The 22,856-nt window shown below is 34.2% G+C and overlaps 4 protein-coding genes and 1 pseudogene across 4 annotated transcripts; 4 read left to right on the forward strand and 1 right to left on the reverse strand.

Annotated features, from left to right (window-relative positions):
- Positions 1–291: 291 nt before the first annotated feature.
- LOC133672905 (uncharacterized) lies at positions 292–5,874 on the forward strand. Its single transcript, XM_062093463.1, has 7 exons — positions 292–3,092; positions 3,188–3,278; positions 3,445–3,602; positions 3,719–3,770; positions 3,874–3,953; positions 4,042–4,135; positions 4,953–5,874. The coding sequence occupies exons 1-7, from the start codon at positions 2,154–2,156 to the stop codon at positions 5,513–5,515; spliced, it is 1,977 nt and encodes a 658-aa protein (XP_061949447.1). The 5' UTR covers positions 292–2,153; the 3' UTR covers positions 5,516–5,874.
- Positions 5,875–7,447: 1,573 nt separating this feature from the next.
- On the forward strand, positions 7,448–11,564 carry LOC133672952 (PHD finger-containing protein 1-like). The gene is made up of 7 exons (XM_062093525.1): positions 7,448–7,993; positions 9,020–9,151; positions 9,316–9,401; positions 9,725–10,228; positions 10,324–10,545; positions 10,640–10,764; positions 10,861–11,564. Exons 3-7 carry the CDS (start codon positions 9,316–9,318, stop codon positions 11,025–11,027), a joined length of 1,104 nt encoding a protein of 367 aa, XP_061949509.1. The 5' UTR covers positions 7,448–7,993; positions 9,020–9,151; the 3' UTR covers positions 11,028–11,564.
- A 1,933-nt stretch (positions 11,565–13,497) lies between these two features.
- LOC133673290 (uncharacterized) lies at positions 13,498–14,352 on the forward strand. The gene is made up of 2 exons (XM_062094032.1): positions 13,498–13,612; positions 13,710–14,352. The coding sequence occupies exons 1-2, from the start codon at positions 13,498–13,500 to the stop codon at positions 13,931–13,933; spliced, it is 339 nt and encodes a 112-aa protein (XP_061950016.1). The 3' UTR covers positions 13,934–14,352.
- On the forward strand, positions 14,034–19,865 carry LOC133673291 (uridylate kinase PUMPKIN, chloroplastic-like; annotated as a pseudogene).
- A 1,141-nt stretch (positions 19,866–21,006) lies between these two features.
- On the reverse strand, positions 21,007–22,101 carry LOC133672926 (protein MKS1-like). Its single transcript, XM_062093500.1, has one exon. It carries the CDS (start codon positions 21,968–21,970, stop codon positions 21,353–21,355), a length of 618 nt encoding a protein of 205 aa, XP_061949484.1. The 5' UTR covers positions 21,971–22,101; the 3' UTR covers positions 21,007–21,352.
- Positions 22,102–22,856: the final 755 nt, after the last annotated feature.

A 22,856-nucleotide genomic window follows, 5' to 3' on the forward strand; every position in this document is an offset into this window, starting at 1 on the left:
ACATTGAAGTTTGAACAATGTGAGCATGAGTTCATATCATTTTATTTTTACTAGTTTATGGGTCTCATCTTGTTTCACTGATGAGAAACCACACCTTCTAGTTAATTCCTCTTCATGATTTTTTTTAAAATTTTTTTAACTATAAAGGTGTTTTTGAGCCTTCTATCAAGGCCAAGCCCTTCCACAGTCTAGCAATTTTAAGACAATTGAATGTCTAATTTTAATTACTTACTACATATTATGAGTATAGGATTTTTATAGAAAACAAAATACTTATTTTTTCTTAAAAAAATAATCTTCTGTTCAAAGAGAATCTGAAAGAAACTGAGGGATTGGATCTTGTAGAATCTGAAAGGAGGAAACTGAAAGCTATATATATGGTAAATGGAAACAAAGAAAGATAGTTTTTCAATCAATGAAAGATATCACGCCTCGTTTTCATGTAATCATGGAATCCAAAGTCTCTCTCTTTCTATGTCAACTTTTATTTTGCTGGTTTTTTACAGTCCTTTTATTGCATTCTAATGGATTTACATGGCAGCAAGACAAGAACCTCAAAACGTGGGAATGTGTAATAAAAGCACAAAACAACAAAACAAAACAAAACAGAAAACCCAGAAACAGAAAGGTCTTTCTCTAGTCTCTCCTCCTTCCTTGCAATCTCTAAAAATTCAATCTTTAATGCAAGAATCACACAATACCCAAGATTTTTATAGGCTTTAATTTAGTGATCAGTACAGCCTGAGTGAGTAATCGCTTTCTCTTTTCAGTCCCTCTTTCTAGCTAGCTACCTAGTGTTTTTATGTGCTGTGTTGTTTCAGCAACACTGCCTATAGCTTCTTAGGTTTACAGCAGCTGTTGTGCCTATAATTATACCCCTTCTTGTAGTATCACACAACCTGTCTTGGCTGGTTTGTTGGCTGGTTTTTTTCTTTACTCTATTGCTTCCCTTGTAAATTTCTACATTTAATAATTTTTTAGAAACCGCCCACAAAAACCAGAAAAAATAAAAATAAATTGCAGCTCAGCTGTGTTCTCTCCAAATGGCCTTACTTAAATGCGTATAATTAAGTACAATTCTAGCTGTTGCTCTTTTTATAAAACAATTTCTTTGGTTTAAATTTGGCTTCTTTTTTAGAACGTTTGGTTCTTTTTTTATTTTGCTTTGTGGGTTTTGTTTAATCACCGAAACCGGTGTTATTAAGATTGCTTTTATTATTCTTTTTTTGGATTGTGTTACAGAGGCAAAGGAAAGACTGCTGCTTTTGCTGCTACATCACAAGCATGGCACACAATAGAGAATGAGAGTAGCAGTAGATGTGGCTAGAACAACAAACAACACTAGTTTTCTTGTTTTTTTGACCTAGCTATGGCAGCCAGTACTCGTGTTTGATGCTCGTGCGCTTGCAAAATAAAGTAAATATTGAAACTTTATCACTCACGTTATCCAGATCTCGAGACCCTTTTAACCATTGGTGATATTGACATTTGTTGCAAATTCATTAATTCGTGTGGTTCAATTTTAATGTCTGTGTGTGCCAGTGGCACCTTTCCTTCATCCGCCATTTTCTTTTATAAGCCAACCATTTGAGTTTGGAATTGTGTTTCAATGCATAGCACTTGAAAGTTGTCAAGGGTGTGAATGTTGACTCTTGCGATGTTATACAAGCCATAATCAAAGGAGGGGTCGGTGATTAATAGTGGTTTTTGTAGTGTAGATGTTGGTTCCTTTGCATGGAAACCAAGGTACCAGTTAGTAAGAGCTTTGGTCCTTGTTTATTTCATTTGTTTATTGTTTTTATTTCCGGAGTTTAGGTGTCTTAATTTATATTTATTATATATATCTTGCCTTGGGATCTATCTTATATTGGTGGTTTAGAACATGCTTATCAATAGCCTGTCACTTTGTATTGGTGCTGATGTTAGAAGGTGGTTCCTAGTACTTGCCCGTGTATTTGAATTGATTATTCAGTAGAGTGTCTTGCTGCAAATTATATTATTTTGAATATCTTACAGAGCGAAACCCGGTCCGTTAATTGTGGCAATTTGTGGGTTTATATAGGGGGTTGTTAGTACTTGATATGGTTACTAGAGAAGGGAGTGTTGAGGACAGTGGTTTTGATGTGGAATATTGGTCCTAAGCACTTGAAAAGATGCTGAGCTCTGATGAAGGAGAGAGTGATCTGTTCTTTGATTCTGTAGATTACTTGGAATTGGGGTGTGATAAGTTAGAGTATGATATTTGGTTGAATGAGCCACTGAGTGTTAAGGAGAGACGCCAAGGTTTCTTACGCGGAATGGGTCTAGGTGGGTCTGCTTCCAACTTTGATGAGAATCTTGGTTTGGAGAGGATCACTGATTGCAGCGAGGCTGTATCAAGTTCTTTAGTTTCATGTACAAATGTTGAAGAGGTAAATTTGGTTAGTTATAGTGCTGGTAGAGAAGAAAATTCTGAAGCCAATTGCATGGTTGATGAAATCCTTCCTTTCTCGATGGATAAACCGGGTGCAGCTTCTGAAAACGAGAACATTGGACCTTCAGTCCATTTGCGGCAAGGATGTGAACAATGTGAAGATGAAAAATGTAAAAAGTTTGATTCAGAAAAAAGTAAAACGAAGAGCTGGTGGAAACTCTTTGTAAGAAAGAGGAAGGAAAGAGGAGGTAGATGTGCATCTGGGGTATCCAAGTTGGATACCAAAGCACCAAAAACAAACAGAACGAAGGTGAAGCAGAACAAAAAAGGGTGCATGGAGTTTTCAGGGGTATATATGGGACAGGAAATTCAAGCTCACAAGGGCTTCATTTGGACAATGAAGTTTAGTCCAGATGGGCAGTATTTGGCAACTGGGGGCGAAGACAGGATTATCCGCATTTGGCGTGTTACTTCAGTGGATTCATCGTGCAAATCTTTCTCATCCGAAGGACATTCTGACAGCAATCTGAAAGAAGGCAAATCTAGTTTGAGTACAAAGAAGAGAATGCATTCATCTGTTGTCATTCCTGAGAAGGTTTTCCAGATTGAAGAGACACCATTGCAAGAATTTCATGGTCATACCAGTGAAATTTTAGACCTGGCATGGTCCGATTCTAATGTGAGTCAATCCTTCAAAAACTAAATTTGGTTTAGTATCATAAAAATACATCTGAGGTCAATATATATCGAGCTAAATTGATAACTTTGTTGCAGCACCTTCTTTCGTCTTCCATGGATAAAACTGTTCGTTTGTGGCTAGTGGGTTGCAATTATTGTCTGGGCATTTTTCACCACAGTAGTTATGGTAAATATGAGAAAACCTGGTCCTCTTATCTCTTTGATCTGTGATCTCATTATACTGTTCGCATTTCATTCCATATGTTTTCTTCGTTCCCCCCCCGTTCTGCTTGCATATGCAATGTGCTAATAAATTCTAAGCTGGTTTTGTTTCATTTCTTCGAATGGCACAGTAACATGCGTTCAGTTCAATCCTGTTGATGAGAACTATTTCATTAGTGGCTCCATCGATGGAAAAGTTAGAGTTTGGGGAGTGTCTGAGAAGCGAGTTGTTCACTGGGCCGATGTACGAGATGTAATATCTGCCATATGTTACCAGCCAGATGGGAGAGTATGTTTCTGATTCTTCTTCTTTTCATGAAATATTCTCCATTTAATTTTTCTGTTTTGCAAGTCTATACACCTCAGCCATTCTAACCTTGTTGTGTTGTCTTTTATTGCAATCAGGGGTTTGTGGTTGGTACTATTATTGGCAGTTGCCGTTTCTACGAAGTATCAGGTGGATTTTTTCTCTCTGCTGAAGTGTGTCACATTTTTTTCATATTGAACCTCAACTCATCCTTCTCCTAGAGGATCCTGACCTGGATTTTTGTGGTGTATAGGCACTGATCTCCAGCTTGAGGCAGAAATACATATTCAAGGCAGAAATAGAAACTCTGGCAACAGAATTACTGGCATTCAGGTTTCAAACTTGAATCTCTTTTCATCAGAAAGCTGAGCTTTCCATGATCTTGTTCACTGTTAACATTCAATACAATCCCATCTTGCAGTTTTCCCAGGAAATATGTCCAAGGGTTATGATCACCTCTGAAGATTCTAAAGTTCGTGTATTTGATGGGGTTGACGTTGTCAATAAATTTAAAGGTAAAAATGCAATATTAATTCTTTAGGGGTACTCGGAGACACCTTACTAACTTGTTTCTAATGGACGTTGCTATTTTGAAGTGCCATTTCATCTTATTTCATCTAATTTGTGTTTGTGATAGAAGATAGTCTTGATCAGTCTAGCTCAGGTAACATCTGCTCAGGATGATTAAAACAATCGCATAACTTTTAGCTTCTTAGCTTTTGTTCCTTTTTCTTTCGGTAGACCAGACTCATAAGAATATTTTTCAGTATCAGAAAGGGCCTCCAAGCCCCTTCAGTTGCTCCTCCCATTTTATGAGTTTCCAGTGCATTTCCAATTTGTTTTGTTGCATTACTTTTTCGTTTTTGGCTGGAGAAGATGCGCCTGGAAACTAGGCTTCTACCCTTCTTTGGGTCGTATCAATATATCTCGAGCTTTCACGAACATCAATGTCCATTTTTTTAGCCTACTTTGGAATCAAGCGCCTTGTTTACTAGAACACATCCGCGTACACATTGAATCTAACTATCTGCACAAATCTGCTTTCATTCATGATTCCACTGGCCTTTACAGCTGTAACCGTGTTGGATAAGAATATAGTTTACCTTTCTGCATGGATCTCTCATTCTTGTTGATCTTATCTGCATTTTTTATTGCATGCACTTTATTGGTGCAGTGAATCCAAACTCATTTGAGTAACTTATTAAGAGGTTTTAATATATCGCATTTCAACGCACGCCTTTCCATTTCTTGCATGTTCATTGTTTGTTCTAAGCGGTCCAGTTACCCTAAATCAGTCTTTTTTTTAATTATTATTATTATTGATTATTGTAGGTCTTCCAAAGTCAGGAAGTCAGATGTCGGCTTCGTTTACTTCAAAGGGGAGACATATAATCTCGGTTGGAGAGGACTGTCGTGTTTATGTATGGAATTATGATGGCTTGTGCACCCCATGGTCTAAACACACAAAATCTGTGAGGTCCTGCGAGTATTTCTTCTCTGAAGGTGTGTCTGTTGCTGTGCCTTGGTCAGGCCCGGGAACTGAATTGAGAGGCCTGAGCAGTAGACGTCTCCGGAGTTATGTGCAAACAGAGGGGGATGCTTCCTGGATGAGGGACTCGGACCGTTTTTCTCTTGGCAGTTGGTTCTTCATGGATGGCCGATGCAGGGGGGGCTCTGCTACATGGCCTGAGGAGAAACTTCCTACGTGGGATGTGCCAGTTTTAGAAGATGAATATCAAAACCAGCAAACTGAGGACCTTCATCAACAGCATTGCGTTAACACCAATGACCAGATCTCCTTACCAGATGCATGGGGCCTCGTGATTGTGACTGCAGGATGGGATGGAAAAATCAAAACTTTCCACAACTATGGATTGCCTATCAAGCTCAAATAGATTCAAGCGATCATCCTGGTCTTGCCAATGAAGTTGACTCAAGTCTTCTGTTGTGAGATGACACATGGTGTCATCCAAATCTGTGGCACCTTGTGATTCAGCCAGGATCATGTTAGCTTGCAAGTCAATGATCGTGATTCGCAGCTTTAAATACGAGCCCTACATCTATTGTAAATGTTTTTTAGTCTACTTCTTGTACTTGCCCTTTTTCTTGGTAGAATATCCTCAAATCAGTGGCAGAAAGTCTCTTGACATGTTTTGTAATTACTTTCATGGCTTCTGCGGTCATGCTCTGAGTCATGCCACTGGTTCCCCACGTATATATGGAATGACAGAAATACAGTCAATTTTTTTTTTTATTTAGCCTTTTGTGCTTACAGTAATTAAACCCACTCTGGCTGGCTCAAAGTTTGGATTACAAGTTGAGCGAGTTAATTTAAGTTAATTAAAATAATAATATTTTAATTTTTTTTTAAATTAAAATAATATCATTTTAAAAAATTAAACTATGTCTTAACTTGGTTATTAATTGACCGGACGGGTAGATTAAGTCAAATATGAAAAACATTGTATTAACCTTTTTTATACCTCGGTTAAGAGAAGGATTGACCAAGTTCTTAGTTAATATTTCGAGTTAAATAAATTTAATTATTGTTTGTGTGCTTTATTATTAATATTATTGCCAAAATCTTTGTTTGAATTGTATATAAAAGGGAATTTCTTAATGCAATTGTAAGCAAAATAATTAATATATGTAATGAAAATCTAAATTCTTTCAAATCTTTTGCAGTAAAGCTTTCCCCTAAATTTATTGGAGATCCAAGCCCACGTAGGAAAAAACAAAAAGGGGTTTAGACTTTAGAAACAGACCCCAACTCTTTGTGTTCTGTGCTGGGCTTCAAATAGCGGTCCTGAAACCTGCCCACGCTAGCTAGAATCAAGTAGAAGCCATTATCAAACCACCATACCATCATTTAAAAGCCTCCTAATTTCCCAATATCTCATACGAATAAGATAAATTGGTCAGAGCCTTTGATTTAATTTCAAAGCTCAATGACTTTGGGTTAAAATCCTGTGTCAAAACTATAGTTATCATTTTCCGGTTAACGAACCAGGTCTTGAGTTATACAGGTTGACTCGGGTTAATTCAATTCAACTTGAAAAAATTTATTTTTTTTAAAGTTTTAATATGTCATATGAAAAAATTAAAAAATAAATCATGTAAATATAAGCTATACATGTTATAAATAATAAAATTTAAAAGATTATTTGAAAATGTTTTTTTACCTCGTATTGAAAAGATATGTTATCCTATTAAATTGAAGGATTTAAATCAAAAATATTTTTTATCACACATTGAAAAAACATAATTTTTTTCTTGTGAACATAGAATATATATGCTAAAGGGTTTTAAATTTCACATTAAAACATTTTTCTAGTATTTATATAATGAATTTTAAAAATAATTAATAACCTACTAAAATATATATATATATATATATATATATATATAAAACTAGGAGAAAAAACAGATTTGAAAAAAAAAATCTTAACCAGGTTTTGATTCATCTCAATCTTTTACCTTATCTAAACTGATTCAACCATCAAATTAATTGGGTTTAAAGTAGACTAGCTGGTTGATGTAGATTTAATAACAATGTTCATAACATAACATAACATGGTGATGGTAAAAAATGGTGCCACATGGACACAATATTTATTTTTGAAGAGTAAGGGTGTTTTCGAATATTTAATTCCTTATATTTTATAAAATATAAACTTGAATTATTTAATTATTATTATTATTATTATTACTATTTGATGATAAAGGTATTTTTATGATAAAAGTTTACATATAACAATGATAGAATGAGCCGTACTTGTTGAAAAAAAAAAAAAAGTGAGTCACTTGCTAATTTTCGACGAAGTGATATTTTTTAGGTATTGTTGGATTTGCCCTGTGAAGATTTTTCTAAGAACATTAATGATATTGTAATTAGAGTTTCAGTGTATATATTTGCTCCTTCGCTGATTCGTTAATTCAGAATGTGTTGTTCTGCCAATTTTTTTTAAAAACCTTGCCAATAAACCTCTCCAAAAACCACACCAAATTTCAATGTTTCTCTCTCTACTTTCTAACTGTACATGACCAGGAAGTTATCTTGCAAACCCACCCATTTCTTTGCGTGCACATTTTATTTCTTCAACACCCTTCTGCTATTAGCCCTAAAAACGTGATCCTCCTCTGGTTTCCCTCTGTTTCATTATGATTTCAAAAAACACCCTGTTTCTTTAAAGTCTTTCCCCATTTTGCTTCATACTAAAAAAGGGAAACAAACCATCTTTTGTTGAAACTAAAAAGAACAACCTTTTGTGTTCTATCTGCTAACCTGCATTGTGAAACACCATTAAAGAGTCTGCCTTTAGGGCTCTGGCAGTTGAGCCATGTCAAGTTCTGGTGATACTGTTGTTGACAAGGTACCTTCGCAAAACCAAACGTTAATCTCTATTCTTTTGCTATATCTATAGGCTGTTGGCATGCATTTTTTGCTGCATTGCATTTCTGTTGTTTAGGTTTTGAATCTGGGTTTAGTGGAATATATTGCACAATGATATGAACAATGAGCATTGCCTTTCTTTTGAGCTTGATTTTGAGTCATGAAATTGAACCATGCAGTAGATTTTCTTCGCCTAAAATTTTATTTTTGTATGCATATAAATGTGCTGATGGAACTGGCCCTCCTTTTGTTATGTGAAGTCATTCATGACCACTATTTGTGTAAAAAAATATGTGGCCCCCCCTCAACTATGGCTGTATTTGAAGTAGGAACCTCAAAGTTTAAAGCTTTTTAGTTAGGTTTGTTAAAACATTAATCGTTTTTGTTTGAATTGATTTTGTTAGTTTTGAACATTTTCTTCTTTTCTGTTATCTTTTAACCTTACACTCATGACTGTTTAGATTCTTATGCTGTATTATGGGACCTGATTTCATTTGCTGAAGGTTTTTTCTTTCAATTAGGACCGAGTTGAGGGCTAAGAACAGATTTTATCACTCGAAGTTTATGTATGCTTGAGCATTTTTTATTCTCCCTTTCATTGTTGCTGTCATAGGCTTATTAATGTTGCTCCAAATTATACCTTGGTCAAGTTTATATTGTGCTACCAATTGACATGCTTTCTGTTGAGTTTGATTAGCATAGATGCATGCATTTTTTTGTGAATGTGAATGGGGATTGGACCATGAATTCATCTCTTAGCTGGTTGACTTAATACTTGGTTAATTTTGTCCATTTTATCGAGTGGACATTTACTCTATTCCAGTGCACACATGCACCAACTAACAAATATTTTCGGGCATTCTTGGTGAGAAAGAGTAAATTTTTATGCTGGGAATGAGCTTTATTCATTTATTTTCAGATTCAGTTATAACCAGGGCTTATATATGAGCTAGATTTGACATTTTCAATCAGGTTTATATTACTGGCTAATCAATTTTGAATGCAGAAAATGCTGCCTCTTCGTACAAAACTCTGCGGCTGGATTAATTCCCTGGTTCAGTAAGAAACATTGCTGGGTGATGCTAGTACTGTGTTACAATTAAGACATCAGTATACAAATATATGTCGGTCAGTTGAGGTAGCCTGGCATATTGGAGCCATAAAACGCAGCAGCCTGAGATTTTCTTTGCTTTGGCTAGCTTTTGCACACCACATAAACATTATAGAATAACATGTTTGCCACAAGTAATATGGTTATCATGTTCGCAGCCAGCTCGAATAATTCTTAATTCTTTGTTCCAGATGAATGTTTGTCAGAAGTGTGGTGATAGGGGAGATGTGAAACGTCTCATATACTGTAACAAGTGTCACGTTTCAGCCGAGCATAGGTTTGTTGAATGACTGGTTTAGTTATGTTTCGTTGCTTTAGAGCCACTGGTGCTTCATCTATACCCTTTTTTCTCTCTTCCAGAATCTAATTTGGATTTGATATACTGCTCTTCCATACTAGACCATATAATATGATTATGTATGTAAATTGATCCGCTATTCCCCAAGTACTTGAAAAGAAAAGAATCTGCTATCCTTCTTTCTCATGAAACTTTAATGCGGCTGCTCTCTTTTGATATCAGAATATTGTCTTCAACTTGATGGATACTAATTCTATCAAACTTATGTGATGAAATACATGGTTTCTTGTGTTTTTCCCCAGTTATTGTCTGGACACATTGCCAAGGAAAGGCGAGAAAGAAGTCCTTTGGGCATGCGAGGAATGTTGCTCAATAGATGCTAATCCTACTCCAGTTTCATCAAGAAAAAGTGAACGAATAGAAGGAGCTTCCAAGATTAAGTTGAATAGGATGAAGTTGAGAAAGCAGACCAGATTTCCTCCAGTTACAGCAAAGGCTTATACAGATAGTTCGAGCCAAGTGAAGCAGCCTGTAAGTGACTATTGTTGCCTGAAAGAGGCGATAGAAACACAATCAACTTCTCAATGTCTTCAAAATGAAGAGCTCAAAAAACCAAGGAGGAGGTTGGTTGTTAAAGATGATAGCAGCTCAGATGAGGAATCTGACATTATTGAATGTTTGGTTGTCAATCCTCTTCAATCAGCTCCTGCTGTTGCTGCTGATTCACTGAATGTATCCCACAGTTCACCATCTTCAGAATCCGATAAATACATCCATGCAAAACCAATCATCGATCCAATTTGGAAGTAAGATTCTTTTTTTGTTTGTTTTGTATATTAGCATCAGGTTTATGATCCACAGGTATTCTCATTTACAATCTTCTCCTCTTCTTTTTTGGCAGGGGAAGCTTCAACATTCAAAATTTGGAAAATCATACTCCTGTCTTACTTTTGGCCCATTTATCGACAAATGCTTGCTCAAAAGTATGGGATGCAGCGAGTACCCTCCCAGCACATCTGAACATAGAAATTTTGTCCAGGTCTGATGCATGGCCCCATAAGTTTCAGATAACACCGCCCACTGTTGAAAGTATCGGTCTTTATTTTTTTCCACAAAGAGAAAGGTAGCCTCTGACTTAATTTTAACGGATTATTTTTGTTCTTTGATCCTGTATACAAGACTCTCCTTTTTGTTATGATCATTTAATTCTTTGACAGAGATGAAAAAGTTTTTGAAAGTCTTCTGGATGAGATGATAATTCATGATCGAGCTCTGAAGGCGGTGATAAATGACTTGGAACTGTTGGTCTTCTCTTCTTGTGAACTGCCCCAAGAACATTGGCGTAAGATTTATTTTTCATGGCTTATACTCTTGTTTTGGATTTTAAGAATTTAGTCAATTTCCTTTGTGAAGTTCTATCTGAATGACTGGTTTGCAGGTTTCTGCCAAAAGTATTATTTGTGGGGGGTGTTTAAAGCAACTAAAAAACATGCTGTTGCTAGCAATGCAGAGGCTTCCATGCCCTCCAACCTCTCAAATAATGCTGGCACTCAAGATGGGGAGAGTGTTGGATTAGTCACCCGGAATCCACTCAAAGTCCCTTAAGCAAAACAAATGGCTGCACATTTGTTCTGAAAGTTCCTACTCTTTATGTAAAAACTTCAGTCTCCTCATCGTATCAGTGCATATCCACTGTTTCAGCAATTTTGTTAAGCCTCAGAGAATAGATGATCAAGCGATACCTATAACGAACTAGTTGCATAATACAATATAGGCAGCATAACCACAAATTAAGGAAGGAGTTGGACTTATTATGTCAACCACAGACAACATTACATAGTTATTTTGATGCCAAACCTTGTTTGAAATTTTTAATCTGTTTTGAACTTGGTTCAGTTTTGAATTTGAGCTGGGATTTGGCATTCCTTCCACAAGGAATGGGCCATTAGGGCATGAAAGAAAGGCTTACAGGTGAGGTGATCATCCTTGCATCTGTCTTCAGGGAAGGCAATTTTTAGGGTATAGATCACATGTTTCTAACATAACAGTCTTCTTATGCTCACATGTTTTATTGTAAATTACCACTACACATATATATATGGACATGAGCATTAACACTGCAATAGATCAGTTGTTTTTGTATCTTGTTTCTTTTTATTGCAGAGTTTGTGCTATTTTTTTTTTGCCACAGCAGAGTCTGTGTCTGATATTACAGTTACACATGATGCTCCTTTCTGGTCTTGATAAGTTTCAAGTGCTCGAAGTCAGGTGGGTATTTACTGCCTTCCCACCACTCCAAAATCATTAATGTTCTTTGAATGGTTGAATGGATGAAGCAAATTGCATTTTCAAAGAACTCTTTATCATTGTTATAGATTTATAGTAGCAATGCTACATTTCTATAACAATTTATTTTTTTAAAAATATCCCTACAACAATTTATTCAAAGATTTTAATCCTTATAACCATGTGATTTGATTTGATCTATTTAAAATAACATTTGATTTGAATTTGAATTATCAAGACAATTTCTGGAATTGAATTTAAGAAATGGGCTAAGCAAAAAGAGTTGGGTTGATAGCTTTCTATATTGAGTTTAATAATAATATCAATTTTTTTTATGATCTATATATATTATAGTTTTTACATTCCAAAAATATTTGGTCCAACTTGCAACAATAATGCGGGCAAAGAAATAATTAACAAAAACTAAAAAAAATTGAAAATCAATGATTGTTCATATGAACAATGAACAATGAATTTTTTACTCAGATTTTTTTTAAAAAAATTTCAAATTTTCTCTCTTTCAATTGTATTATTTTACAGTTTAATTATATAAAATTAAGTTCCAAATTAAAATTAAAATACAGAAAAAATATATGGCTCACCCTAAATGTACAATAATTTTTATTTTGGTTTAAAATTTTATTTTATTTATTTTTTAGTCCCTGAATAAGAAAAAAATAAAAAAAATTGTTGAAAAATACCGAAAAAGAGAGAAAGTTGTTGGTTTCGCGATTTCTGCTTCTTTCTTCCTCTCTAGTTGCAGTTTTGCGGACTTCATGCTGCTGCAAATCCTTCTCCCATACAGCACCACCAAATTGCCTGGAATTTCTGCCTCTTTCTTCTTTTCCTACTTCCTCTTTCTTCCTATCTAGTTGCACTTTTGCCGACTTCATGCTGCTGCAAATCCTTCTCCCATAAGGACTTTTAGTACCGCCAAACTGCCTGGAATCTCTGCTTCTGCCGATTTTGTGCTGTTGTTGTTTTCTCATGATTTCCCTTGCTTCATTCCCATCCTTCTTGCTTTATTGTAGGCATTTTTAGCAGCCAACCTTCATGATCACCATGTCCATACTCCAGCATTTTGGAGCTTCATGGCTTCTAAACTTGGTTTTTCCATCAATACTCTAATATTTTTTTATTTATCCTGAGGCATGAACAACAACAACAACATTATTTTAAAAAAATAATTAAATTAAGCTAGATTAACTTACTCGATTTGCAACCTGGGTACTTTACGCGGTGAGTCTTTTATATATACACTTTTTTAATATATATTTTTTATTTATTTATAATCTGCTCGCAACTTTTTGCGTTTTTGTCCCAGATGACTGTTTGTCAGAAGTGTGGTGTTAGGGGTGAGGAGAAGCTTCTAGTGTTCTGTAACAAATGTCTAGCATCAGCAGAGCATAGGTATGCATGCTTGAATGATGGATTCAATTCAATTTGTTTTATTCGTTTATAATCAATTATGCTTTTTATCACCGATCGTGTTACTAAATAAGATTAATTGAGTTTTATTAATAAACTTTTTTTAAATCATTATTTATTTAATTTAATTAAAAACTTAACTCAAATTTAAACTTTAAATACTAGATTTCTCGGTTTAATTTACTGGGTTAAATCGAGTTTGATAATTATTATCTAAATTCGCACAACAGCGCGTATTTCCTCATTGATCACAAAAAAGAAAAGAAAATGTTATTTTTTTTATTATTATTATTTAAAGACAACATGGATTGAATATAACAACGTATGTTTAGCACATGTGTACTCGGTTTTATAATAAGATATGGGTAGAAAATCGAATACTGGCGTAATCCTTCATGACTATGCTCTCAAGGCAGTGGCAAACAATTTGGAAATATTGATCTTCGCTTCTCGTGAATTGCCAGTAGAATATTGGCGTAAGCTACCATTACCAACCTCACTGTCTTTACTTTTAACCTGGATAGTTCTTAAGAAGGCAGCTGACTTTATTTACAATCTGCAATTTGTCTGCAGGTTTTCGCAGAAAGTACTACTTTTGGGGTGTGTTTAAACCTGCCAACACACTCGTCAATGGTAGCAATGCTAAGTCTGCAATGTTTTCCAACCTTACAAAAGATGTTCCGACGCAGCTAAGGAATGGCATTCGCGAGACCGATAACCTGGAGCCATCGCCTAGTCCCTCAAACAGAAGTGGTAGCTGTGTAACTGATTCAGGAGACCCCCTTCTCATCGGATAGCAACTCCCTCATTTCACCAAGTATTCTGGGCACAGAAAATACAAGAACAAGCTATGTTATAACAAGCTATAGCTATGTGTGTAAATGTAATGTAGGAATCATGACAGCAAAAGTGAGTTAAGGACAAGATTGAAGTCGAAATGATGCAGCAGTGACATACGGGCCTTTGCGGTGCAAATGTGTATCAGAGACGGGTAGACAAAGCATAGCATGCCATTCAGGGAACACAGTTTTCGACTGTATACTACTCTTCCTCTTCCTCATGTATTGTAGTTCTTACTTATCAATATTTATTGTAAATATATTGATGTGCCAAGCAAAAGAGCCGGAAGGCCTGATTCAGCTCCCCTGCCGGCCAATACGGGAATAACTTGGCCTCCTTTGTGCATTTTTTTATTATATTTTGCATATTTTTTACATGTTTTTATGCGTATTTTCTCTTACTTTGCAAATATTTTCTATATTTTTCTATACACAATCCCATAAATCCTACTATAGAATTCAATATTTTCTTCTGTAGTAAATCATTTCTAAACCAATAAAAACTCTGCCCTAAGAATTTTTTCAGCATAGCCATTGCCACCTCTAATTGTATTCTTGAAAAAATCACAACCACTTGCCTTGCTCCCCGGTGAGCTGTGAAAAATCTTTGAACTTTTCTACTCGAAGACATGCACAAGCATGCTTTCATTTATATAAAAAAATAATACAGGAAAGGATCAAGTAAATGCAATTTATTTTATGAATAAGAAAAACAAAAATTTCAACATGTATCTTTCTTATTCATGTACATGAAATAAATATTTATGACAAGGAAAAGATTTTTTTCTTTTTTGGTAAGTATCCGACAAGAAAACCGATGGAGATCAATTTTCTAAGTTAAATAAAATATGATGCAAATCGTGTTTTTAAAGAATTTAATTTTTTTTTGAAAAAAATAATTTTTTTTTGTATGTTTTGGATCATTTTAATACGTTGATCTTAAAAATAATTTTTAAAAAATAAAAAAATATTATTTTAATGCATTTCCACACAAAAAGTATTTTGAAAAACAACTATAACCACATTTTCAAACAAACTAAAACCCAAGAGTGGAGGAGCAAGGAAATTTTTTTAAAGGAAGCGAAAATTAATTTTTTTTCTAAGAGGGTAAAAATTAAATTTTAATAGTTTGGCTGTAAAATTTAATTGTTTTTTTTTTCGCATGTTTTTTTTAAGGCCCAGGCCTGCCTCCGCACTGGTTTATCTATGACTATTCTATTAATGAGTATATAGGTTAAGTATATAATTATCCCTTCAAAAATTCTACAAGAAAAAAAAATCGGTGTAATTTAGAGTTGTAATAATAGTTAATTTTTAAAATATTTTTTTATTTAAAAATATATTAAAATAATATATTTTTTAAAAAAATTTATTTTTAACATTAGCATACTAAAATAATTTAAAAATATTTTAAAAAATTAAATTTTAAATAAAATTTAACTTTTTTTTAAAAGAAATATTATCACAAAAACAAATATTATCATATCATTACTGTAAAACTAGATTGCCAAGTCAATTTGATATTAGATTGACTCAAAGCCTACTCATTACTAAATTTTATTTCAAACCTGAATTTTTTATTGGGTAAATAATATTTTTTTATTTTTAAAAATTTAAAATAATATTATTTTTATTTTAAAAAATTAGATTAATTTGTAGAGTGACACTGTTAATATATGACCTAAATTAAATATATAAAATTGTTTATTTAATATGAATTTATTTGATAATATGATAATGATTTTTTAAAAGTATTTTTTATTGAAAAATATTTTAAAATAATATTTTTTTAATTTTTTTAAATTTATTTTTAATATCAATATATTAAAATAATTTAAAAATAATTAAATAATTAAATTTTTTTATAAAAAAATTCACACCGAGAAAACAAATCGCCTGAAACTTCAACCAAATCATATCACAGATCGGTCTTTTAATTATAGTTCACCGAACTGTCATTATATCTTCCAATAAATAAATAACAAAACTAAAAATGAAGGGGGGAGAAAAACGAAGCAAATCATCTTGTTGCTGCCTTGCTGGAGATAGAGAAACTCACAAGAGGAATAGGCTGAAACGGAGAGCTTTGCCGTTACTAATTCTTTTGCACCGATTACCTCTCTGAATCATACGTCCTCCTCCTCCTCCTCCTCCTTATCATATTTGATTCCATTGAAGCTTAATTACCACCGCTTGGTGCAAGGTAAGCAAAGCTCAAATGGACTGTTGGCGATTCATTGCTTTTCTGAAATGGGTCCAATCTTAGAGCCTATAAATTTAAGGTAATGAAACAACACGGGTTTTGTTTATATTTTGATTTCATGGGTTATTTGAACTGAGTATTTGTGTTTTGTCTTGTGAGTGTTTGTTAAAATGCCTGTGTGAAGGCATAAGCGTTTTTTTTTTTTTTTTTGTGTCAATGCTTTCTTTTGAGTCTTAGAGGGCTTTTGCGACTGGCACAAATGTGAAATGTTTCTGTGGGCCCCACATGATATACCTTTTCTTTTATTTGCAGGCAGCCTCAAGTGTCATCTGTGGCTCCCTTTGGGGTGACAATGGATGAGCAATCTTATTAATGGCGAAGAGTTTTGCTTAAAGTCAGTGGAGAAGCCCTTGCAGGAGACCAAACGCAGAATGTTGACCCAAAGGTTTTGGAATGCGAATGATTATGGTAGCCTGTCAGTTTCTATTGGTTTCGTTTGCTGATGGCCACTAAATGAGTCTGTTGTAATTATGCAGGTTACAATGGCGATTGCAAGGGAGGTTGCAACTTTGACGTGCCTTGGCATTGAGGTTAACCCTCAACACCTTAATATAGTTGTTTTTTTCATACATATTTGTTTTTATTCATTTTTGCCTTTAATTTATTTCAGTTAATGGTTGTGATTGATGTTATTTTTCTTTCTTATGTTCTTAAAGTTAAGTTTAGTGATTTTCATTGTGCTTTCAAGGCATGTGTGATGATTTTTGTGCAAATCATAAGCCAAGTGATCATTTTGGTAGAAAATTTTGTTATAGTTCACCTCTAGTTCTTGCTATTCCATAGCTTATAACACGTAACATGCTTTGGGTTATATGAAAAGGGTGTTTGCGTGATGTGGTTGGAGGAAAATAGGCTAGGTGGGAGGAAGGATACATTTCGAACAGTAAATAAGTTTGACAAGAATGAATTGTAATATTAATTTGGGTTGTTGTAAGATAGAGCTTGTGAGCTCAAAAAGTGGATGTTTTGTTGTTGGCCATCAATAGCCTCATCTAATTGATTTGTTGTCAATGCTGTGGGTAGCAATTGAAGTTGGCGGTGGAAATATCTTCCGTGGATCTTCATGGGCAGGAAGCACAGGTCTTGACTGGTCATCTGCTGATTATATTGGGTACTCTTTTGAATTGATTTATTGTCTATCTATTCCACATGGAACCTTTTGTTTTGGAAGTATGCCTAATGATCTCACTCTTTGACTTGCTATCAAATGAAAGTAGGTCTAACTATCTTTTAGTACTTTGTTGCTTTCTACTTCTAATTAGTCCTTGGATTTTTCAATTACAATAATCTCAACTTCATATGAATTCATGGATTGTTTTGTTTCCCTTTTCTGAAATAAAAAAGTGTGAAATGGGATATAAGCTAGCATTATGTGTGAGCAAAAGTTTCTGCATCGCAGTATTTATTTTGCAGCACAGGGCTTGATTCTTATGAAGTTTTAGATATAATACTACTGCTTGACATCCTTTAGCATAGCTCATAAACAAAAGGGTTCAGTGCTGTTTTTCTGTAACATTTGATGTGCATAATTTTTATTATTTCTTCAATTGCTTTCTTACTGATTAATATATACAGCAACTTAATATACTAAGGTGATTAATAATCATAGATATCTGAATATTTTATTCAGAAGACAATAATTGGTTGTTTATCTGAAATCTAAAAGCTTTTCTTGGATCTTGTAATTTGTAATGGTATGGGGATATTTTGTCAGCAGATAGCAAGTGGTTATTTATCTGAAATCTAAAAGCTTTCCTTGGAGCTTTATGTCCCTGCTGTATAATTTGCATTCTTCTGCCTTTTTTGATTTGATAGGATGCTGGCAACTGTAATGAATGCTATTTTCTTCAAGCAACAATGGAGAGTATTGGCATCTCAACAAGGGTTCAGACTGCATTTCGCATGTCAGAGGTTGCAGAACCATATATCCGTAGATGGGACATAAGACATTTGGAAAAAGGAAGGTTTGTGATTTTTGCAGCTGGAACTGGGAATCCATTTTTCACCACGGATACTGCTGCAGCCCTACGATGTGCAGAAAGTATGTTAAAATTTCTGTATCAGAGTTTTACTTTGTACATTGGTGGTTTTAATATTATATTCAAGTCCTGTTTAACTTGCTAATTTTTGTCATTCTGAAATTTATAATTGAAACATAAGTCAACCTCAGTGTACAAATTTTTGCTTTTCCAATATATACTCCAATTGAGGACAGAATAATCATTTTGGTTCTTACCACTAAAATGATTTTTCTGCTCTGATATTTCCAATTGTTCTTCCAGTTAATGCACAGGTTGTTTTGAAACCTACAAATGTTGACGGGGTTTATGATGACGATCCTAGGCATAATCCAAGTGCTCGTCTTCTTGAAAATCTAACTTACCATGAGATGACTTCAAAAGATCTTTCAGTGATGGATGTGACTGCCATTACTTTGTGCCAAGAAAATAATATTCCAGGTATGTCTCATAATCTGCATCTAGATTGTAGCCTGTAGGTAGATCTTTTTTATTTTTAAAGACGTCGAAGACATGCTCTGACTAATTTGAAGGCACAAGTAAACCCTCCTTCCTACATGCCCTGTGCAATTATGGGGTGGCCTCTGTAAAGGGATTTGTTGAGGGGTATGAACTTGGGCCACCTTCATTTTATGGGACTTTTTTTAACCATTTATGAGGCGTTTGATCCAAAATTTACCATTTACTCAACACCCTAGGATTAGCTAATACAGAAGTTACCTAGTGTTTGTGATCTGTGTTGAATATTAACATTTAACGATCATGGATTAAATTTTTGTTTAACTTGTGCTCTTTTTTTTTCCTTTTGTCAATGAAAAATCTATAGTGGGGCATATCATTGTTATGTCTAGCATAAAGCATCTAAAAGAAACTCATTGTACCAAGCTTCTTCATCTCAGTTTTGTCTTCAATCTATCCAAACCGGGTAACATTGCAAAAGCAATAAAGGGAGAAAGGGTTGGCACATTGATTGGAGGGACATGCAACTCAAGGGACATGCAACTCAACAGTCACAAGGACATGATGATTCCTGCCATTTGTTTGCTGGCTTTTGAGGCCTCCCTGCTCATATGCAAATAGCTGCTTCTTTGGAAGCTTCTCGAGCTTGCATTTGAAGTTTGAAGACAAAAGCATGCCAGGGTCCAACATAAAGCATCATCTAAATTTGCCGGCTGAGGTACTCATTACAGCTAATTCTGTAAATAATTTTGTCAAATATTGGATTCTTTTGAACTGCCATTGTATTTTTGACAGTGAAAGTTTCTACTGCAATGTATTGATGTTTTAGAGTTCAGATAATACTAAATCCCACACCACCTATACCCCCCCAAAAAAAAAACGGAAAAAAAAATCAGCCTGTTATGACCCTATCTGTGTGGTCTTTTCTTAGGTTTTAGGTATAGAGGAGAATGATTGGATTCTTTTGGTACCTTGATTGAGCCTTTGAAACCCAATTGATTTTTGTGTCTGGTGTGTTGTGGAACCTGGGGGTGGGCATATGAATTGTACTCCACTGATCAGGGTCTCAGCTTGAGGTGTTTTATCTCTAGACCAATGTACTGATGGGCTTTGACAGAAATATCGAATGCTATTGCATTTGTTCCAATAATTCCTGTAACAGTGAATAGATTTCGTTGTCATTGATTAAAAAATTCAGCAAAATGACAAAAATGGGATCAGGAGCTAGCATTGCCAGAAATATTGAAAAGCTTTCCCAAAAAGAAGCTTTCCCGAAATTTCATGTTGTCTGTACTGAAAATCTGTCAGCAAATTCTTTCTTGACTTGAACTCGTGCTAGTATCTGAAAGATCCATCTTTCCCAGAAAATGCTCATCATTGATGGAGTGGATCTCATAGTGGGTTGTACAAGACATCAATCATTAGTGATTAAATTATTTATCATTAATAAAAAAAATTATAAAAAATATTTGGGGATAAATAACATGATAAGCAGAATCATAGGAAGAAGATGTACACTGTTGCATCTTTATCTATATAGGCAAAGCTAATCACTTTTTTGGAATTTGAAACCCACTTAGGATAATCAATCAACTAATCACTTATCATAACCTACTTACATTAATCAATGACAACCGTGAGCCAATAAACTGCTTTGTTCGACATAAACTGAATCTTTAGAATTATTATTATTATTATTATTATACATAAATGGTTTTTATATAAAAAAAATATTTATCACTTTATACTTGGTATATTTATACCATTCCTTTTGTTCTTATCATTTTTCTTTTATGATTTGTTTTTTAGTTTCTTTTTCTTTTTTACTTGTTTTTTTTAAAAATTATTATACAAAAACTAAGGAAATAATGTTTTAATATGACAATTACAATATTATCTCATTTCTCCTGCATTAAAAAAAAGTTTGAGATCTTTTATGTTTTTATTAACGCATATAATCTTCACTATATTTTATTTTATGTAAACATCAATTTTTTAATTTGTAGTTATATTTTTTTACTAGTAGTAAAAAAACATGTTAATAATACCTTCATATTAATTCATTTATGTTAGAAAAAAATATTCAACATGTAACTAGACGAGTTGAATAAACACGTTAATAATTTTTATATATTTATAAGCACAAATAGTTCTTGATTTATTTAATTAAATGCATATATAGATTTTTTATTTAAAATTTAAAATAATTTTTTAAAAAAATGCATTTAAAAAGTTTAAATATTTATTTTTTTTTGCAAAAAAAATAAAATTATCTGATACACGAAACACGGTAAAATAACTATTTTCTCGTAAAAGAGAAAGGAGGCGGGGGCCAAAAGAATTCATTACATAACCCATCAGAGCAATAAACCCCATTGAATGCTCTATAGCCATGGAGGATGTAGAAATAAATATCTCCAAAATTTGCTACAATTATAAGTTGCAATTAACCTAACAAAATCCTCAAATCACTAACAAAATCTACAATTAATTTTCCAAACCCTAATATTAAATCTTTCTTCTTCTAGCCAAAAAGTCAGTCAATACAAGAATCCAACCGCCCCTTCTTGTCTTGGTCAAAACAAGAACCCAATCTAAAACTAAACCTGAAATCTTCACAATCTTTCCTTTTGTTGTCTAGAAATCCATGAACAGGCTGCTAAAAATATCAGGAGAATGTAAAGGAGAAACTATACTAGGACCTGGAAATAAACCTGAAGGACTGGACATGAAGAATGGACTCATATTAAAATTATCATTCAAGAAAGATTGTGAATTTGCATCCGTTGACGCTGGAGAGAAAAACCCAGTTGGTACTGGCTGTAACATCGCCGGTGCCGGTGACAAGATCCCTGGAATCTGACCAGCATCCACTTCTTTAAGCATCTCCATGAGATCGTCATCACTACTATCTTGAGTGTTACTTGGTCTTGTTAATTCTCTTGGACTTGCTTTCTCGGTGGCAGCAAGTCTTGCAGCTGGAGAAACAGACCCATCGTGGAAGAAGTCACCGGAGGAGAGACCTGTTAACCGTTGGACGACGGCCATGAAGTTGGATTCCTCCGTGTGGATGATCTTTGGAGAGACTGCATAGATGATGACAGGTTGCTTTGGAGGAGGGGGAGGTGGTTTCTTGATTTTGTGAGAGTCTTGGTTTAGTTTTAGTGCTGAAGGTCTAGGTCCTTGGATTTGGAGTTGTTTTTTTGGTGGTGGTGGTGGTGGTTTGCCTGTGGTGGGATAGCGGTAAGGGTCCATGATGGAGGATGAATGGCGGATAGAGAAAAAAAAAATGAAGTGGAGGGTGGTCTGGATGACCCAAGTTTAGGGCAATTATTTTGTTATTGTGGAAAAAATGGTTTGATCATCGATTTGAGTTGAAAGCTTGAATATTATAAAATGATTTTAGATTAAAAAAAAAGAAGACAATTTTGCTTGAAGAGAAAATAAAAGTCAAAACCCAAAACATAACATGTGCCTATAAATAATTGCAAGTTGCCAGGTAATGTCTATTGCAAACACACCATAATTTTCAGAACAATGGTTCAGTCAAAGTAGATGGCTTATGGCTTCATCTAGTTTAGAACTTGGTGGATAAATTTTATTTGAAAAATAGAGATTTTTTTAGTATAAATAAAGTGGGAGCAAGGTAAAAATATAAGATGAAATTAAGTGTGAGTTTTGTTGGCGTGATTTGTAATTATAATTAATTATGAGATTTGTTAATCATCTCAAATATATGAAAATCCTATATAAACAAGAGAAATAAAGATAAGTCTAAGATTGTTTTGATTTTACTTATCTTTTATACTCAGCTCTGATGTAATATAAGAGAAAAGGAATATAGAATAAGAATGTGATTTTTTTATTATGAATAATTATCATGGTATCAAAGCCAATTTTTGATTTGTTGTATTACACCCTAAAACACAATTATTCTTTCCATGTAACTTATAGTAGACTCCGAAGATCATAACACCTCTAACAACACGTCCCATCTCTCAGATTCTATCCTTGAATTGACAACAAGGATGACTGAGGCATTGAACAGAACGCAGACCCCGACCATCACCTCTAAACCCTCTGTCACGTATCGACATTAAGTTAGATAGCTCCAACTATGCCTTATGGTCCTAGGTTGTTG

The sequence above is a fragment of the Populus nigra genome, chromosome 14 (genome assembly GCF_951802175.1).
Source record: "Populus nigra chromosome 14, ddPopNigr1.1, whole genome shotgun sequence".
Lineage (NCBI taxonomy): Eukaryota > Viridiplantae > Streptophyta > Magnoliopsida > Malpighiales > Salicaceae > Populus > Populus nigra.

Coding starts and splice junctions, on each gene's coding strand:
- LOC133673290 (XM_062094032.1), top strand. CDS start 13,498: ATGGGTAGAAAATCGAATACTGGCGTAATCCTTCATGACTATGCTCTC. Junction 13,613..13,709: donor ATTGCCAGTAGAATATTGGC/GTAAGCTACCAT, acceptor ATTTGTCTGCAG/GTTTTCGCAGAAAGTACTAC.
- LOC133672926 (XM_062093500.1), bottom strand. CDS start 21,970: ATGGACCCTTACCGCTATCCCACCACAGGCAAACCACCACCACCACCA.
- LOC133672905 (XM_062093463.1), top strand. CDS start 2,154: ATGCTGAGCTCTGATGAAGGAGAGAGTGATCTGTTCTTTGATTCTGTA. Junction 3,279..3,444: donor TTTTCACCACAGTAGTTATG/GTAAATATGAGA, acceptor CGAATGGCACAG/TAACATGCGTTCAGTTCAAT. Junction 4,136..4,952: donor CGTTGTCAATAAATTTAAAG/GTAAAAATGCAA, acceptor TGATTATTGTAG/GTCTTCCAAAGTCAGGAAGT.
- LOC133672952 (XM_062093525.1), top strand. CDS start 9,316: ATGAATGTTTGTCAGAAGTGTGGTGATAGGGGAGATGTGAAACGTCTC. Junction 9,402..9,724: donor CACGTTTCAGCCGAGCATAG/GTTTGTTGAATG, acceptor GTTTTTCCCCAG/TTATTGTCTGGACACATTGC. Junction 10,765..10,860: donor ACTGCCCCAAGAACATTGGC/GTAAGATTTATT, acceptor ACTGGTTTGCAG/GTTTCTGCCAAAAGTATTAT.